We start from the raw sequence: 18581 nt of genomic DNA, 5'->3' as shown, positions 1-18581 counted from the left end.
TACTGATCTGCTCTTTCCCTGGAGTTATTAATTATTTCATTATTCGTATATATTAAGTTCAAGCAGGTTTATCAAGATTTGGCTCTCCACCCGTCTGTTTGAAGGTAGTCGGATTCACCATCAGTCATGGCGAACAGCTAAATCAATCAGTTACTAAGTCTGTCTGACATAAGCCATGCTGCATAAAGATGCTTGGTAGAGGTTCTATGTACATCAGGACATTTGACAGCTGAACTATGCCACCCAGGGAGAGAGCACCAGAAAAATGTCAGCTCTCTTTGTAACCTGTTCTATTTTATATGATTGGATTTTTCAATTTTGGTCTAATCAACTCAAATTATTATAGTTACAATTTTGTGAAATATAGAATTAATGGAATTCAAATTTTATGGAATTATAATCGACTATAAAATGGGTTTAATATGAGTCTAATTGGAAATACAGTACTTCCATTGTTCCAGAATTCATCTATTTGGTGGTATCATTTGGAGGTTTAAAAAAGCTATCAATGGTATATTTGATTCTAATTGATTTCCTTGATTCCTTGTTTAATAGAGACTTGTGACACATCTTGAAACTAAAATTATTCTCTTTAGAGTCACAGAGCCATAACCTTCCAGAAATCTATGGTGGACAATGTAAATAACTCAAATTGGAAACCATGAATATACTAAGAATTACTAAGCACTGGCAAAAATATTTATAATTATAATTATGCAATGATTATTCATGTCTACTAGCTTATTTTTTTCTTTTTTAAAATTTTTAAACTTTTTTATTTTATGATTCAGTTTTATAGGTTCTGGGATTTCCCTTACCTATTCCCCAATTCTCCTCCCCTCAGCTGATTCCCCCCAAAATACTACAGTAGCACAGTCCTTTACAAACAGTCCTAAGTCCATCATTGTGCTATTTAAGTGTATCCTGACATTGTAGGTATGGACAATGGAAGAGTCCTGCATCCTACAGTCAAGATGTATTTAACAGTTTCATTGGGATTCCAACTGATTTGGAAGTAGAGATGCATACTGCATTGTATCTTCACACCTGTATATGATGGTCCCTATTACACAGTTACTAAACATCCTGTTAAATGAAAAGCCATGAAACAAAATCAATAACATGAAGATAAATAGGGAATTTAGAACATGATTTTAAATAACATGTTACTGAATGCCCAATGTGTCACTGAAGAAATGAAAACTCAAAAACCTTCTTGAAGAAAATGCCACTGTGTGACTTATGAATGAGTTAAGACATCAATAAGAAAAAAACTTTTTGAAAAAATGAAAATAGAAACAGATTTCAAAACCCATGAGATGTAGCAAAAGTAATATTGAAATGGCTATTGATCTTATATTTTGCATAAAGGTCACCTAATATCAGAGAGAACATATAATATTTGTCCTTTTGGGATTGACTTATTTCATGAGCATAATGGTCTCTACCATTTAGTTGCAAATAGTAAGATCTCATCCTTTTTGATAGCTGAGTAGCATTCCTCTGAGTAGATGTACCACAGCTTATTTACTCCTCTTCTGATGGGCAGCTGGGTTGTTTCCACATCTTTCCTATTACAGATTATGCTGTTGTAAATATAAGATTAAAGATCACCTTTTTATATTCAGTTTTCATTTCCTTTGGATATATTCCCAGAAGTGGGATAGCTGGGTCATATGTGAGGTCAATTTTCAGTTTTTTTAGCACTCTCCATACTGACTTCCATAGTGGTGTGCCAGCCTACACTGCCACCTGCAAGGAAGAAGGGTACCTTTCTCCCCACATCCATGCAAAAAAGTGCTAATGAGTTCTGAATGTAGGCCAATCACACTGGAGTTAGGTGGAACCTCAATGTGGTTTTCATTTGTATTTTCCTAAGAGCTAGGGAGCCTGAGCAGTTTTTGATATGTTTATTACTTATTTCGATCTGAAGTAATGAAATCTGCCATCGGTCGCTGCAGATTTTTAACAGATATGAGGGATCCATATGAAGAGATGTAAATATGAAACAGGCTCAGCTAGAGCTGAACTTCAAGTCATGCCTCTTTTACTTACACTGTCCCAGGAATGTACTTCTACACTGGGAGTGCAAAAGGAAGACCAACCATGTTCTCTTTCTCAGAGGTCATAACATTAACAAGTAAGTAAAAGAGAAATCTGTTTCTCCACCACTACCATTTTGTTGAATGATTCTCTAAACTGGCTATGGATATTTTGAGAGTTAAAAATAGATTCCGATGGTGAACTACAATCTGCCTCCCAAAAAAACTATAGTTTCTATAGGATACTATCATCTGTTCATTAGCTTTACTTAGTCTGATACCTTGGCACAATCTTGAGACACTTGATTGGCTTTTTTATAAGTAGTTCCACTGCAAACATTGTAAAATACTTCCAACAGATATTTGTGCCTGAAGAATTTTATTATGTTAGCCTGTGCTTTGATAATTACTGTGGATTAAGTTATACTCATACTTGTATATTGTTCCATTACATTGAGATTAATAACTGGAGTACTAAAGCCAAATGTCAAATTACATGGCACTAATCTGAGATAAACATTAAATTTTGAAACTGAATGTGACTTTAGCAAAAGCTATGGTATATTTTAATCAAGCCTTTTTGCTGAGCTACATCAATAAATCATGGCATATGCAAATTGCAAAGCTATGCAACAGGTAGGAACATATCATGATAGTGACAGTGTCCATGCCACCATAACTAACAGAGCGTGATTGCATTCACAAAAGCTCTGCAGGAAATATAACCTCATAGTTTAAACTGCTAAAGAAGATCTTCATCCCTTATAATAAACCTTTACTGTAGCACCTCATCATTATGCTATCCTTGAGTGCCAAACTTTTTGTTGATCTATTTATGTCATAACAATAATTGCTAGTCTTACAGAGGTAGTTACAAGAAAATCTGAAGGTAAGGAGTGATTATATACTCTAACCTGAAGGTACAAAAAGGTTTCATACTTCCTTGTGCGATAAGAGAACTACAGCATCAGCTGGTCCCATATTGTGGTGAGGGGTAGGGTAACGATAAGAGAAAGACAACCTCACATAGAAAGGAAACAACAGGCGCATAGGTTCTAGAACAATTAAATGTCTTCCCAAGAGTTAGAAGACACCTAGGATGTTACAAGGATGTCATCCTCACGGCTATAGCCTGCAGCCTAGGCCCGGTTTCAGCTCCCTGCTAACCTACTTTATAGGGCTGTGGAGATATTTAAGGGATACAACGCAAACACACACATGAATATTCAATAAGTTAAAGTGTATAGATTAAATAGAGAAAATGATTTATTTACAAAATAGAGCAAACCATCTACCAGGATAAAATATAAGTCATGAGAATATAAATATTTTAATATAATAAGGATCCAACCATTACTGAGCCAGCTAAATCTATCTGAGGTTGATTAATTACATCATATGATTCATGCTTTAGCAATTTGGTACATTACACATTAGAAACCCTGATTTTCTCTCCTAATAAGTGCCTTCATGTTGCATTGGTCTCAGAGTTCTTAACTCTAAGATCACTCCCAGGGTCACATTTCTTCAATCCAGCGGTCAACATCCAAGCTGTCCTTTCCAACTGGTCTTTACCAGACTATCTGCTTCAGGCCGCATGCATACAAGACAACACAGCAGGAGGGACACAGGCTTTCCTCCAGAACAAACGGATGGCATATTTCCCGGGGTCCTGAAGAATACGTGGTCCCCAAGCCCAGTGTGTCTTCTATAACACAAGCTATCTGTTGGCCCACTTCACAGCACTTTACAGGAAATGGGGCTCGGGGAGATCAATTAAATGCTGACACTCCAGTCACTGCTAATTCTGGGCGTGAACACCTGTCCTCCAACTCTGACCTTCGCCAGCATCTATTGAACTGTCGTAAACTGACTTCCAGCTTGCAAGAAGAATAAACTCTGAGACTCCTCACAATTCTTTGGGAAACTAAGCCGCATGGGTAAGTGGTGAACCGGTGTGAGTGTGACACTTCAGGAGATTTCTGGATCCCCTGAAGCTCTCTCATCAAGCATCGTAACAGAAGCCATGCTCTCGAGGGCCTTTGAAACTCTCTGTGAGCACGTCTGAAACGCATGCTGCTGACAAACGGCGAGAGCATGGACGGTGAGACGTCCGTTCCTGGAACGACACTATCAAACAAAGGAAGGGGTCAGGTCCTGTAACGTCCAGCGTGCTCCAGTTCAGTATGATTCTATAATGGCTTCCGGAGGATTCCTTTCCACAAGCATCAGTGAGGCCACCTATAACCCCAGTTAGAACACTGAAAACACAGCTTCCTGCTACCTACTCTTCCACTGCAACATCCTCTGGTCATCCTTGCAATAACACATTTCCCTTTAAAGTTATCTTTACAGAAGAAACATACTTAAGTATGCCACATTTTATGGACAAAAGCCTCAATGATACACATATTTCATCCAAAATCTTCATAGGTTTATAAATAAGGAATATCTGTAAAGGCGATTAGACAAAAAATCTGCATGTGCTTCAATTTCATATTTTGTATAATATACCTACATGACCTAATCACGCAATCAAAGAGCTTTCTAGCTCCTAGAAGGGGGCCTGCGGGGGCCACGTGCAAATGAAGAAGCTGGGGCTCTGAAAGGTGAAAGGGCCTGTGCCGGGTGAAACCTCCCAGGGAGGGAAGGGCAAAGAGAAGCCTCTCTGCCATCTCAAGCAGCACATAACCAGCGACCCTTCATACACACTGCTCTGCCAACCTTGACACCCATGAGCTGCTGTCAATAACATGCACTAATTACTGCTACAACTCTTGCTTTTCTTTCCTGCCTGCCCACTGCTGGACACAAGGATTGTCACCTTTGGGTGTAGTGTAGTCTTGTCTGGGGGGGCTCTCTCTACTTAGTGCTGCGGTTTGAATGTCCTGGTTCAGTGCTGTTACGCAGCACTACCATTCCAGACACCTTTTAAAACAGACGAAAGCGCGGCAGGAAAAGGATGGGGCTGTGTTCTCGCTGTGCGCTGCAGTTGCCGTGTAAGCCAGAGCAATACGACGCAGAAGCAGGCCTCAGGAAATTCTCAACATTCTAAGAGAAACAGTGATGGGGGGAAATTCTTTCCCTTGGCTAAGAATGTTTTATCTTGCTAGCAGCTGTATCACATGGAAAATGAATGCTCAAAACTGGATATACCTTAACTTTCCCCCAGTTACACACTTCCGTGTATTCATGGGAAGGCTTTCCTAACCTTCTTGGCCTAAAAGCAAAACTAAAATAAAAAAAGCTGGATTCAAGTTGCCCTTACTGCTGATCCCACACGCAACAGCAACACCAGCAGTGGGAAGAGGTACCTTTCCGGTGCCTACTGCTATCTGTGGTGCTAACTCAAACTCTTGCATATATAATTCCATTATACTTTTATCATTCAGGATTTTCAAAATGCTTTTGAACCATTAATATATTTTCCTGGTTAAAATTCTTTGAGATGTTCTTAACAAGAGTCTTAGATAATGAATTTGGGCAAACTCTGGAACAGTCTTTACAGTATTATCATTCTCATTAATTTTCAGAACTACCCACTGTGTTGAGATGATTGTCATGGGCCTGAGACTTCAATTTGGCTAAATATTTTTGCATATATTTCAACATATAAGTAACTAACAGATGTTTAAATGTTAAGTTCCTATGGAAGAAAAGGTTAAAATGCATTTAATCTCCTGATTCCTTGTCGGTCATTAATTCTTATTTTACTAGTTCCCGATGAAATACACAATTTCTTCTCTACTTTGGTCTACCAGGAACTAACAATTCCAAAATTCCTGGGAAAAGACTGTTGCTTTCAAATATCACGGCGTCCGCCATTCATGCATGTGCAATACCTGGCCTATTTGAACAGTACCTCAATCATTATTTTTATAAAAAGCCCTAGGCTTAGGCAAGGTATAGGGTTGCACTTTTTCTTTTCTTTCCTTTTCTTTATTTTTAGCAGAGCGTGCCTCCCATTTATATTCTTATTTGGCCTTAGCAACCTGATACATGATACTGGCCTAGCCCGGCAGAAACAAGATGGGTAAGGGGTACCAGAAACACGACTTTCCAACAGTGAATGCAGAGCACACACCACACTTGGATGCAGTTTTTCTCTTTCTTTGCCTTTTGGGTTATCTCTGAGGACTGCTTCTGTTCCCATTGTTTCATCCCTTCGCATTCACATATCAGAGCAATAAGTATTTCATTACTGGTTTATCTATCCAGAGGCCTGAGGAGCGGTAACAATTAACCCTCCCTTCACAGTGATTGATACAGGCTTTGCTTTCAATTTGTTCCACTACACAGATCATGAAATTCGGAATGCAATCATCCTCATTGACCTACACTTTCAAACACACAGCTACAATGAGACGAAAGTAATTATGAAAAGGAACACAGGACTACTGAGATCTGAGACAAAGTCTTTTAAAAATCTGGTAGATGACCTTCTGGTAAAATTGCCAAATTTGGATGCTTGGGAGACTGAGAGCTTCGTGTCCCTGTCTGGAAACAGTCGACACACGCTGACGGGTGCATCCCATGCTGGCTGCACTGGCGAACACATACACTGGGAGAACAGAGAGAGGCATTCTAGAACTGCTACAGACAAAACAAAGCAAAAAGTTACATGGCTACCAAAAAATTCAATGGAAACTAAAGTTTCTGATTTGTGTAAAAAGAAAAATCACCCCCCGCCCCCACAGCAATGAATCGAGACTGCAAAGGCACTAGTCTGGCTCTTTCCAGAGAGTTCCACAGCTGAGCTCTGCATTCCTCTCGGCCCCCGCCCCCTCTGGAAGAAGATTCACGGTGAGAAATGAATACATTTTTCACAAAGTCTGAAAAATAGCTTCAAATAAATATTAATCTACTGCAATCGATATATATGAGCAATGGCAAGAAGCTGGTGGGAGAGTGGTGACTACAGAACTATATTAAAACAAGGGCTGCAGTTAAAGAAAATCAGGGCGGAAAGCGAGGCACCAGGCCTGAGGCTCTCATCACAGAACAGAATGATGGAGATGAACCAATACTGCATGGATTAGCAATGAATTATTTTGAGCCGCAATCATATGCCTGCACAGAAGAGAGGAGAAAACTAACCATTACTCAAACCAATCTGCTGATTGAGAGCGAGAGAGAAAGAAGAAGGAGAAGTCATATACTAAACTAATTCAGAATAATGAAAACCTAAAGATGTGGTTACGCTTCAAGTAACATTTTATTTTTAATGCCTGATGCATACCACATAATGCAGAGTGTTTAGGATATGAACTGTAAAGGACTCGGATGCAAACAGGAAGAAACGAAGCATTTCTTCTTCTAGGATCGGGCTGTGAGTCTCTCCTTGCTCCATTCCTACTTGCCCAAGAAAATCATTTTGGATAACTCTGACCCATCCTCAAAAAAAAAAAATAGCCATTCATTTTTGAAGTACGTACTTATAAAGAAGAAACAGTGCACAAGAAATTAACTTCCTTTGAGCAATGTAAAAAAAATCATATCAAACGATTTGATTGTTAGAAGTAATTTTGTTAAGAAGATTAAAAAAAAAAAATCAAAACCGCTGGTAGCAAGAGATTCCGGAGATTCTTGGGAACAGACTGTTTCAGTGGAGAGCACTTTAACCAGCAGAGGAATGCTCAAGTTGCCAACGTCTCACTGTGCATTCTGCAGGTTATAGTAGCAGCTGGTACAGGTCATATATCTTTTGTGAGCATCCCAAAAAGGCTCACTGCCAGACTGTTAAATTATGAATAAGCAATGAACAAAAGAATGCAGATACGGTGGTGACAAGATAATCCAAGCAAATTTATCTATGACAAATTTCGCAGGATTAACAAATTACATTTACACAGAACAATAAAAATGTGCAAAAAAAAATGATGAGCCTACTTCTCCTTACAGCAGTAGGAAAACAAAAAAGTCACCAATGCACTGCATATATTTAAATTTAACTCCAACTAAAGTAAGACATTTATAATTGGTTAGAGATATCTTTGTAAGAGTTTCCCATTTTAAGTAGACACGAGATATATTTTATAAATACGACGTCTGTTATGAACAGTCTATATGTGTATGTACAGATAAATGGTTTATATATGAACTGTGCTTATCATATGCAAAAATCTTGAGCAATAAAAAGATCATATACCTTGTCATATACTCTCACATGAGTAAAATGTATGTATTTTTCAGAAGTGGAACCTGAAGAATAAATTAACTTTGGAGAGAAAAAGCCGCTTCAATCAGCACAACACACAGTGGTCTCCCGATGTCCACTTTCAGGCCCAGGGAGAGACAGTGGGCACTCTCAGGCATTCCACCAGCACTCACCAAGAGACTGCAATCTGAGGTAAGTGCTGAGCACCACAGCTTAGACCTCGCTCATCTGCAGTGTTACCAAGTAGCTGATGGGAAAACTCAAAGGTTTGGGGAAGTAAGTTCATGACAGTTCTGTTCACATACAGATGACTCCTAACCCAATACTACCTTTACTTATAATGCAGTTATTCTCATCACATTCTTATAAATCCTACAAATGAAAAGCCCTTGACCACAAGATGTATTGAGACGCTGCTGAAATGCCCCATGGGGCACTGCCTGGACACCGGCACCCATGCCAGGGCCCTGGGACCCCGCATTACCACACCAGCCAGAGCAACACACTGTAACAGAAGGTGACCCGATGGGAGCTTTAAACCTTGCAGTCGCTTCTGAATGACTTTTGCTTTTTACCATCAACATTTTACTAAAGCCTCTCTCTGTACGGGGCAATCTGTTCTTCATGGAAACAAGAGATCTGCTGAATGTGAAGTGAATACGTAAGATGCACAAGCAAAATAACACTTTTCACTCATAACGCAAAAAAACTGGCTACCCAGCTCTTTCTGGGAGTTTCTGGAATTTCTATTACATATTTTACTGACTGAAACAGCTATTTGGTTGACAGTATCACACTTAAAAACCTAAAGAGAACTATAGCCTGCTTCTCATAAGGCAAATGTAGTTTTAGGGTCCAAGGTTAGGAGGTTTCCTAAGGTTTAGATTTTGTCAGAGAACTGCTTTCAACTTGATCCAACCCTGTGGTGCCTGGGATGCAGAAACAGTCGTGATGTGAAAGCAGAGCACCAAAGCTGTGCGGTGTGTGTGTGTGTGTGTGTGTGTGTGTTGGGGGAATGAGACTTGCCATTTATGTAGCTTCTATGGTCCATTTTTCACATTATATTATTAATTAAATGAGTTAATATAGGTCAAGCCCTTCCAACAGTATCTGTTTATTAGCACACAGTATGGCGTAAAGACTTGTTGTCATTACTACAATGCCAAATAACCTGGCAAGACACCAGCTTCTGGAAGTCCTTACATATTTCAAAACACAATATCCAGGGACAGACACTGGGCCTGGCAGTGAGGACGCCTGCCCAGACATTGCCTGTTAAAGGTGGCCTGGTCTGATTCCAAGCTGCAGCTCCTGATTCCAGCTTCCTGTTACCACCGGCCCTGGGAGGCAGTGGTGACGGCTTAGGTAACAGTTCCTGCCACCCAGGCAGCAGGTTGGGATCAAGTCCTGGCTGCAGGCTTCAATCCAGCCCGGGGTCTGGCCATGGGAGACATCTCTCTCTCTGAAACTCTCATAAGTAGTTAGGTACTACCAGATATTATTTAGAAACTCCCCTGAGCTTGTTCCTCCTCACTCAAAACTAGAATAAAAATCTAAGTGCCTGCGACATAATCATCAAACGAGCTGTGGCCCCGCTGCAGCTCTGTTAACACGCACGGAAGCGGTCCCTTAGCGCTCCCTGCCTTATGACGGAAGAGGCACCAATGGGGCAAACTGATTCTGCTAGAAACATTCCATTAGAAACAGGACCTATCATAGCTGTGCTTCTTACCCGAAATCTAAAATCACCTGCAATGTTAAAGCATGAAATACTGATTCTTCCTCTGGCTTTCTAAACACAACCTTCCTGAAGTTCTCCAAATATCTGCTGTGTGAAGGACCACACAGAAGAAAGATGGTTCACTATTCATACTTGAGTGTTTCGGCTACACAAACTCCATGACATGGGTCAGATGTCCCTGATTTCGAAGAACTGAGAAGTGTCACCATCACCACCAGCCACCTACACACACCACTTTCATGTTCAGGCAGACCTCCCTGGTTATGACATGACCTTCACGTCCACGCTGGACACAAGCTCTATGCAATCTCTGACTCAGGCACCTTTGGTAGGAGTGTTAGAGTTTTATTTTGTAATCCATCAAGGGAGGGATTAGAAGAACAGTGGCAAAATTAAAGAGAAAATTGCTGTGAAGTACAGCGCACGGTGTCCGTAACACAGCAGGTGAAATAAGTGTCCATGTTCATATGTAACAAGCTTTAAATCCCATCAAAACATCTTTTCTAACATCTATGATTTCAATTTATACAAGCATAGTTCAAAAAGTCTTTGGAAAATAGAATAAAAAGGCAAGTCAACTGTGGTGTAAAAACACTCCATGGCAAATGCATTTACATGAAAACATTGCACAAATTTCAAAATCTGTGTGCCCAAACAGCTGACTTTTCACTGCATTTCCACGGAACTTCTGAAATACCCTCACACTGTCTACCGCCATACGACGCTGAGCGCGCCTGATCTGGTCTGAAATACCCTCATATTTACATCGCAGCTTCTCCTTTTCCTTTCTTCTGGAGCCTCTAACCAACCTACTGCCATCAATTACAGTATCTTACAAATTGGATGCCTATCTAGGCACAACACCACGCTGGCAGAAACGGAAAGAAAAAAGAAAAAACAGTCTCATATTTTCAGGAATTCTGCACTTTTCTCTCGCTCAGAAGAGGCTACTTTCCATGTCTCCATATCAGACCAGTCCACAGCCACAGCCACCACTCCGACAGGGGACACTGGGCCACACTGTCCCCAGCACAAGCCACTGCGGTGCAAGGCCGAGCTTCAAGGAATAAACGGAGCGAAAGGGTCCCACAATAGTTACAGTCTGCGGCCAGGGGGTTTTCAACTTGCTTCCCATGATTCTGTACATGTATTCCAATGAAGGCACCAAAACCCGACGCCTGACAAATGTCCTAACCATCCCTGGGTGGCTTCCTCCTGTGTCTGGCCCAGTCCCTGCAGTTCCAGTCACACTCATTTTATTCTTTCTAAGCCACATCCTGTTTACGCACTGTAGTATTACTAACATTACTACAAATTACTCTAACTATGTAAGGTTCTATCAAACTTAATAGTGCAAACACCCTATTCACACTAATGAGGCCCGGCGCAGTAAAAATACCATTCAGTTACAGTTGGTTTATTACACTGTCCAATGAGGGGAAAAAAGGCCACTACTGATTGTGAAAATACTAACATCATTAAATGCAGACAACTGAATTTTCCCATAAATTCTTGAAGTTCCCACTGCAACACTGATTGAAATATTTAGCGTTTTACCTATTCCATTACATGCAATTCTGGCAGTGTTTAAATTTTTAAGTGTAATATTCAGTCAACTACTCAATAAAAAATTTTTACATATTAATGTCTTTATCAAGTTTCCAACTCAGGCACCCTAAGCAGAAAAGGCACATCTATAAAACAACTAAAGCTAGATTCTAAACCAACTGCAATATACAGCTTTTCAAAACACACACACACCATTAAAATAATGAAATGCTGCAAGGTAGAAAAAATAGGCCAGGGCCCAACGTGATAGCCTAGCAGCTAAAGTCCTCACCTTACACACACTGGAATCCTATATGGATATCAGTCCTAATCCCAGCAGCCCTGCTTCCCATCCAGCTCCCTGCCTGTGGCCTGGGAAAGCAGTCAAGGATGGCCCAAAGCCTTGGGACCCTGCACCCACATGGGAGACCAGGAGCAGGCTCCTGGCTCCTGTTTTGGATTGGAGCAGCTTTGGCCGTTGCAGCGGCTTGGGGAGTGAATCATCAGATGGAAGGTCTTCCTCTCTCTCTCTCTCTCTCTCTTCTCTGTATATCTGACTTACCAATAAAAATAATAAAAAGAAAAAAAGAAAAAGCAGGCCATGTAAAACACAGCCAGGAGCAGGGCTGACTCTGCTCTCACAGGCCCCTCATTTTCTTTAATTTTGGTGACATTCAGGGAAAAAAAGAAAACAATAAGGACGGCAGGGGGAGAAAAAGTTTGTACTGGGCTCATGGTTGATAGCAAAGGACTTAAGGAATTTTGTAAGACAGCGCGTTACCTGGACTGTCTGAGAAACTGTTCTGACTTGCCCTCCACAGAGATGCCAAAATAGGATAACAGCAGTTTCTTAGAAAAAGAAATCTAAATAAAAGCCACCTATAGCCTATCCCCAAAGTGCAGCTTCACAGAGCATGTACAACTGTGTATCTATGTACATGCACGCACGCGTGTGTGTGTGTGTGTGTGTGTGTGTGTACTCTGTTGTACAAAATGTCACCAAAGAGCAGCGGACCCTGGACAGAAGGCCCCACATCAAACAGGTGGAATGTTAGCATGCCAGTGGATCCCACGTTCAGAGGAAGGACAGGGAAAGCGTTAATGAGTTTGTGGAAATCCTGGCACTCCCATAAAAGAGCTCTGCTTCAAGGGTGCACGTGTGGGAGAAGGGCACGAGAAAACCCAAACTCACTCAAATCAGCCGGCTCCAATTTGTGGGTTATGTTTAAAGTGCTGTGTAATTCTTACCAACTTATTCTGATGGAGAAATTCATTACATATAACTTCTAGTCAAAAACAAAAGTCATGTTTTAAGAATACGGAAAGACACGAGAACCAAAACATTGCTCCTGATACTGAAAATACCTGGTGTAACTTCGTGTTTCTCTTCAGAGACTAAAAGCATCAAGTAACACCAAGTGAGATCTAATGATCTACACATAATCCCACTGGAGCATCTCAGCCATGGCTCAGCAGCTGGCAACCAGCAAGGATGTGGTACCGCGCGAGGCCCTGCACCACTGCGGTCCTTGAAGGCTGAACTCTGCGGCCTGGCCGGCTCCTGTGCTCTCTGGTGGAGCTCTGAGATGCCCATGCGTTACCGCTCCTGTTGACAGTCTGTTGCCTTGGAAATATTTCATTATTTCAGTTTTTCCATTTGTAGACCCTTGGCCTTGTGATATGAAGGCCATCCTATTTCATATTTTCGATTATCATTTAAACAATCTTGTGGAGCTATTTATATATATAAGCAGGTGTTAGACAATGCACATCATCATTTATCACTGTTTACGCTCACATGGTGCGAAGAAGCATTTCCACCGTGGTCCCCACCACCACCTTTACTTTTTTAAACCCAACGCCCTGAGCTCCTGGAATATGCCTCGCCAATCACCATGAGCATCTGACATGCCTGACACTCATTTCCTGCGCTCCACACCTACAGAGCAGAGGCACCTCAGTGACAGTACTACACATGTTGACATCTACTGGAGTTTAAAGGAAATCAAACAAGTTTATACAGAGACTGTCCAGATTGAAGGAGACGCTTTCTGTAGTTAGGACCCAAAGAGTGGTAACGAATGGAAGTCTCAAAAACCAGTGTCTTTGTCAAAAACCTGTTGTTAGAAGGAATGATTTCTGTGCCATCATCTGATACACAGCCACTTCATAAATAAAACAATTCAAAAGATAGTTTCAACTTTCGAAGCATTTGCTTTTATTTTTGCAAATTAATTTGGAAAGCAATAAAGTGCCCACATACACTTTTGTGAAGTTGGAAATTTGGAAACTGTTTTGTGAGTGAATAAGAGGATGCAGCGTACAAGCCCCCAGAAAGGCATCTTTCCTGCCACAGTGGTGTCCTGCCACAGTGGTGTCCTGCCACAGTGGTGTTCTGCAAGGGCGATGCAGGACTTCTGCTGCCCGGCGGCAAGCTCTAAGCACCAAGCGCAAACACAGGCGGAGTGCCTCAACTCAGCTGTAACAGGGAAGAGGGAGAAACAGCCTCTCTGGAACAAACTGTCTAGCTTCTCATTACAGAACCAAATCAACTTACATGTGTAACGTTTACACTTAAAGTGTTAAGAGCATTTCTACCCTGATAACAAAGTAAACCCTTGTGACATAAAACAACTGTTTGGATAACAGGCCAAGTTTGTGGTTATTAGGCTTTGCAAGGCTCAGTTTGTAACTCCTTCCTTCACCGCCTCTACAATGCTCCTCTGCCCCCTGCCCTGTCATTACTCCTCCCTCTCCCTACAGGTTAAAGCTGCTCAGATCCAACCTTTAAAATGACAGCATCCAAGCCGGACATGAAGATGCTATTAAAGGGCATTAAATTAAATACAGTATATCCTCCTACAACTTCAATCAGAATTTCAGACCAAGTGTTATTTAGTTCAGCTCTCAAGTGGAGCAGAATAACAAATCGCATGCTTTGATTTACCTTCTTCGAATGCCAAATGGAGACAGGTGATAAAGAACGCGCTCAGGCACAGGCTATGAAGTTTCCCCTCGAAATTAATTCTATCTTCCAGATTCCTATCTCAGAGAAATTCCCAAAATGGCACACAAATAGGCTTCCGCCAGAGAGATTACTGGGGCCATCCCAGTGAATGCATTTACTACTAACTGAACTGGGGGGAGGAAAGGTGGTGAGACAGGGTGAAGGAAGGGAGGGAGAGGGGAAGAGAAGGAAGAAGCGAGGGAAGGAGGGAGCAGAAAATGCAAAGAGACGGAAATTAGAAACTTCCCTCAAAAAAAAAGTATTTGTCACCATGTTAAAAAAATAATTGTTAAAAGTCTTGCACATTGCTGCAATAAATTATTTTCTTTACCTCCCAGAGTAAAATATTTAACACGTGAATTCATCATAAAACACTAATGTTTCTGAAGAACTAGTGTTCATTTGTAACTATGAGCTGCCAGGCTTTCCACCCTTGCACTGTAACGGTTAACGCTGCGGCCACTTCACCTCTTTAGAAACTCAATTATGGACGGTTGACGTACACATACATGACTTTCACAGAACTATCCCGAGTTTGGAATCAGTCACTTCTGCAGCTATTTAGCAGACGTATTTTATTCATCCTGACAAGTCAGCCGTCCCTTCTGCAAGGAAACTAGCAACAGCCTAACAGATCTGTAACGGATCTGATGCCTAAAAATCTACTAGCCTCTCTGGATGAGCGCTGTGGGTCACACACTAGCCTGTATCACACCCTATGTTGTCTCCAAAATCAAACCGGTCAGGTAACAGCAATGCAATCCTGCAAGCAAGCAGGTCCCTCATCTCCCTACTCCGAAGCCTGCGAGGTTAAGGCAGGGTCCCCGCCAGGGCGGAGGGGGGACCCATCAGATCCCTTTTTGTTTTCCTCCTGAAATCAACCCGTAACATTTCATGCTTCCCACTGAGCCTTGCCTCTGCGCAGACAGAAAGAGATATTCACGCGGCTCAAGCCAATATGCTATAAGCAATTAATGTCATTAACGCTGCCAATTAATAGCAAATAGGATGCCAAACAAAGTAGGCTGGGTGGACAGCAGGAGGGAAAACCACGTGCTTCGTTACTCTGAATCCTCAAAATGCCATCCACGTAGCACGGGCCAGGATCTTTGGCACACCAACTCCCTCTCCCTTCGGCTCCACTAGTTTAACTAACTTCCAACACACACTCTCCCGACTGGGAGATGCATTTCTCACCGGGAACTTTCCCACTACAGCTTTCCCCAAAGAGGGGCACTCACAGAAGCCCCCGGGTGCGGACGCGTTGGGGAGAGCTCTCCGACCGTGGGCTTGCTCTGGACCACAGTGGTTTGCTTCGAGTTCTTTTTTCTTTTTTTTAATGTTGGGGTTCCTTAGGGGGACGGTGAAGAGGGAAGCGAGGACAGAGCTGGGGACCCCAAGTTGCCAAGGCTGCCACGGGCGCAGCCCCGGGCGGCGCGCAGCTGCGCGCGGCGGCCCGGCCTAGCGCAGGGCGCGGAGACGGCCCCCCGCACACCGGGCCTGGCTCCCCGCCCCCGGCCTCGCCGCCTCCGCCCCCCTCGCCGCCCGCCCTCCCCCTGCCCAGCTCGTGCCCTTCCCTGAGAGCGGCTGCCAGGGGACCTGCGGCGGCCCCGGGGATCCCGGCCCCCCACCCTCGCCGCGCCGCGCCGCCGCCGCCGTCACACTGCAGCGCCTTTTTTTTTTTTTTTGCCTTTTTTTTCTTTTCTTTCTTTTGCATCTCTTTCTCTCTCCCTCCCTTTTTTTCTCTATTTTTCTTTCTCTTTTTTTTTTTTTCTTTTTCTGGCGAGTCACTCCATTCGCCGAGTCGAGGGGGTGCGACTGCTGGCACAGCCAGCGCCGCCAGAGCCCGCTCGCTGCCGCAGCCGCCGCGGGCGGACAATGCGCGCGGGAGGCGGGCGGGCGGGCGCTGCTGCGCCGCAAGCCCCCGACGCGGTCCCCGCGGGCTCGCGGCCCAGGAGGCGGGCGGCGGAGCGGGCCCCGCCACCCCGGCAGTGGCGGCCGGGCGAGCGAGCGGCCGGCGGGAGCAGCGGCCCGGGCGGCAGGTTCAATAAACAGAAAAGTGTTACCGTTCTCGCCTGGAAGGATCCTGCTGAAAGCTGGGCTTGGTGGGCGCCATCTTCCTGCTATTTTTTTTCCTCTCTTACTTTTTGCCTCTCTCTCTCTCTCTCTCTCCCCCCCCTTCTCCCGGGGTGGGGGCGCGGGGCGGGCGGGGGTGTGCGTGTGCGTGGGGCGGCGGGAGTGGGTGCGGGCGTGCGCGGTGCGCGGCGCGCGGTGGCGGAGGCGGAGGCGGCCCGGCGGGCGGCGGCCGGGGCCCGGGCCGGGGCCGTAGCGGCGGCGGCCGCGCTGCTGAGGCACGGAGGCTACGGAAAAGTAGTGGGGCCCAAGGCGGGCCGCCGGCCGGCCGGCCCCTCGCGCCGCCGCCGCCGCTCCCCGCCGCAGGTCGCCGCCGCCTCTGCCGCCTGCGCCTTCTCCTCCCCCGTCCATGCGCCGCACAGCACCCGCGGCCCGGGCCGCCCCAGCTCCCGAGACATGCCCGGCGCGGAGACAGGCGGCCGGCGGCGGGGAGTGGGGGGAGGCGGCGGGGAGGGGGGGAAGGCGGCCGCGCGGCCCCGCGGGCGGCCAGGCCCAGGGCCCCGCCGCCTCCGGCTTCCCAGCCTCGCGCGCCGCCTCGGACGGCCCCCGCCCCCGCCGGCGCTGGCCTGGTGACAGGTGGGGCGCGCACACACACACACACACACACACACCCTCACCCTCTCGGCTGGGGCGGTCGGGCCTAGGCCCGGAGGGGCGGGGACGGGGAGGACACGCTGGGGGCTCCCAGCTTGACCGCTGTGAAAGTATTTCTGGGCATTTTCCAGCTGCTTGCTCCAGAGCACTCCTCCAAGCAGACACACACCCCCTTCGTTCCTCTTTCTCTCTCTCTTTCTCTCTCTCTCTCGCTCGCTCGCTCTCTCTCCAAGGGGACTGGGAAGCTTGGCTGCTGGCGCAACAACGCCACTCAGTTGCAGTTGTGAACACTTCCCTTCTATGGAGGATCGCAGCCAGGAGAAAGAAAGAAAAGCGAAAGAGGAACTGGGAAGCCACAGGAGTCAGCTGGGGCAGGACAGCATCCCAGGAGCGCCTTGGGGGCAGCGGAAGTGAGTGTGGGTGGATGCTGCGTGGGGGTCCCCTGACGCTGTCTGCAGCCTCCCCAGAGCACCAGTGTCAGCCCCAGTCATGCACGGAGAGAACCACGGACCCCTGGCTGCACATGTGAATGCCCACGCCTGGAGACACGGTTAGCTATGGACGCCTGTCCACACTCAAGTCCTTAGATCAGACTGCCAGTCTCTGCTGCCTCTCCCCCACCTCCAGCCCCGTTAGGGTTGAGTGAGGCCTACAACAAGAGTCCCTCGGCGTTTGGGGCCAGCCCTAATCCCTGCGGTGGACCCCGTCTGTGAGCCTTTGAGGCAGCTGTGTCCGCAGAGACTTGGGCCAGTCATGGGTCAACCAGGCCGGCTTCCCAGAGAGCACTGCCACTTGGAGTGAATGAAATGAGCCTGCCAGCCAACAGCAGTCCTGTGGGAGGCTTTGCGTTTCCCTCTAAACTTCAGCAGAAAATACAGACAGACCTGAAAGGGGGAATCCTTCCACCCCAAGTGGGGCCAGGAGTGGCAAATTTGAGACAAAAGCTCAGGTGTGTTTAATGGCAGAGATGTGGTGCCTGTCCACTGAGTGCAAGTTCGCCTTGATCTACACTCTACAGACAGAAGAACAGAAGAGGTGCTGAGAACTGGAGAGCCTCGCGTGGGCAGGGAGGGGCCAGGTCTCTGGCTAGAAAAGGTGGTGTCCAGAACAGCCTGCCTACAGCCCCAGGGTGACAACAGGCCACTGTCTTGCTGCTGGCACTCCCCCAGTCAGACTCCCAAAAGTACTGGGAAACATAGTTTCTATGGAGTGTCCCCATTCAGTTTAGCAAACATAGCTGGAACCTCACTTCGGGCCTGGAGGTACCAACAGCAAGGGATGTGGGGGTGGTCCAAGGTCCTGATGAAGTGCTGGGGGGACAGGGGCTTCCAGATTCAGACCGGAATTCTAGCACCTGCC

The 18581-nt window shown here is 45.3% G+C and overlaps 1 protein-coding gene across 1 annotated transcript in view; it reads right to left on the bottom strand.

The window, feature by feature from the left end:
* Nucleotides 1-16757, bottom strand: part of NPAS3 (neuronal PAS domain protein 3) — an 830044-nt gene extending 813287 nt beyond the window's left edge. Inside the window, exon 1 of the mRNA XM_058666321.1 lies at nucleotides 16562-16757. Coding sequence (XP_058522304.1) covers nucleotides 16562-16611 — 50 coding nt within the window. The 5' untranslated portion in view covers nucleotides 16612-16757. The remainder of the gene's footprint in view (nucleotides 1-16561) is intronic.
* Nucleotides 16758-18581: the final 1824 nt, after the last annotated feature.

This window comes from Ochotona princeps, chromosome 6 (assembly GCF_030435755.1).
Source record: "Ochotona princeps isolate mOchPri1 chromosome 6, mOchPri1.hap1, whole genome shotgun sequence".
In the NCBI taxonomy this organism is placed as follows: Eukaryota; Metazoa; Chordata; class Mammalia; order Lagomorpha; family Ochotonidae; genus Ochotona; species Ochotona princeps.
Note: the sequence above shows the minus strand (reverse complement) of the source record. Positions and strands in the feature narration are given on the sequence as shown.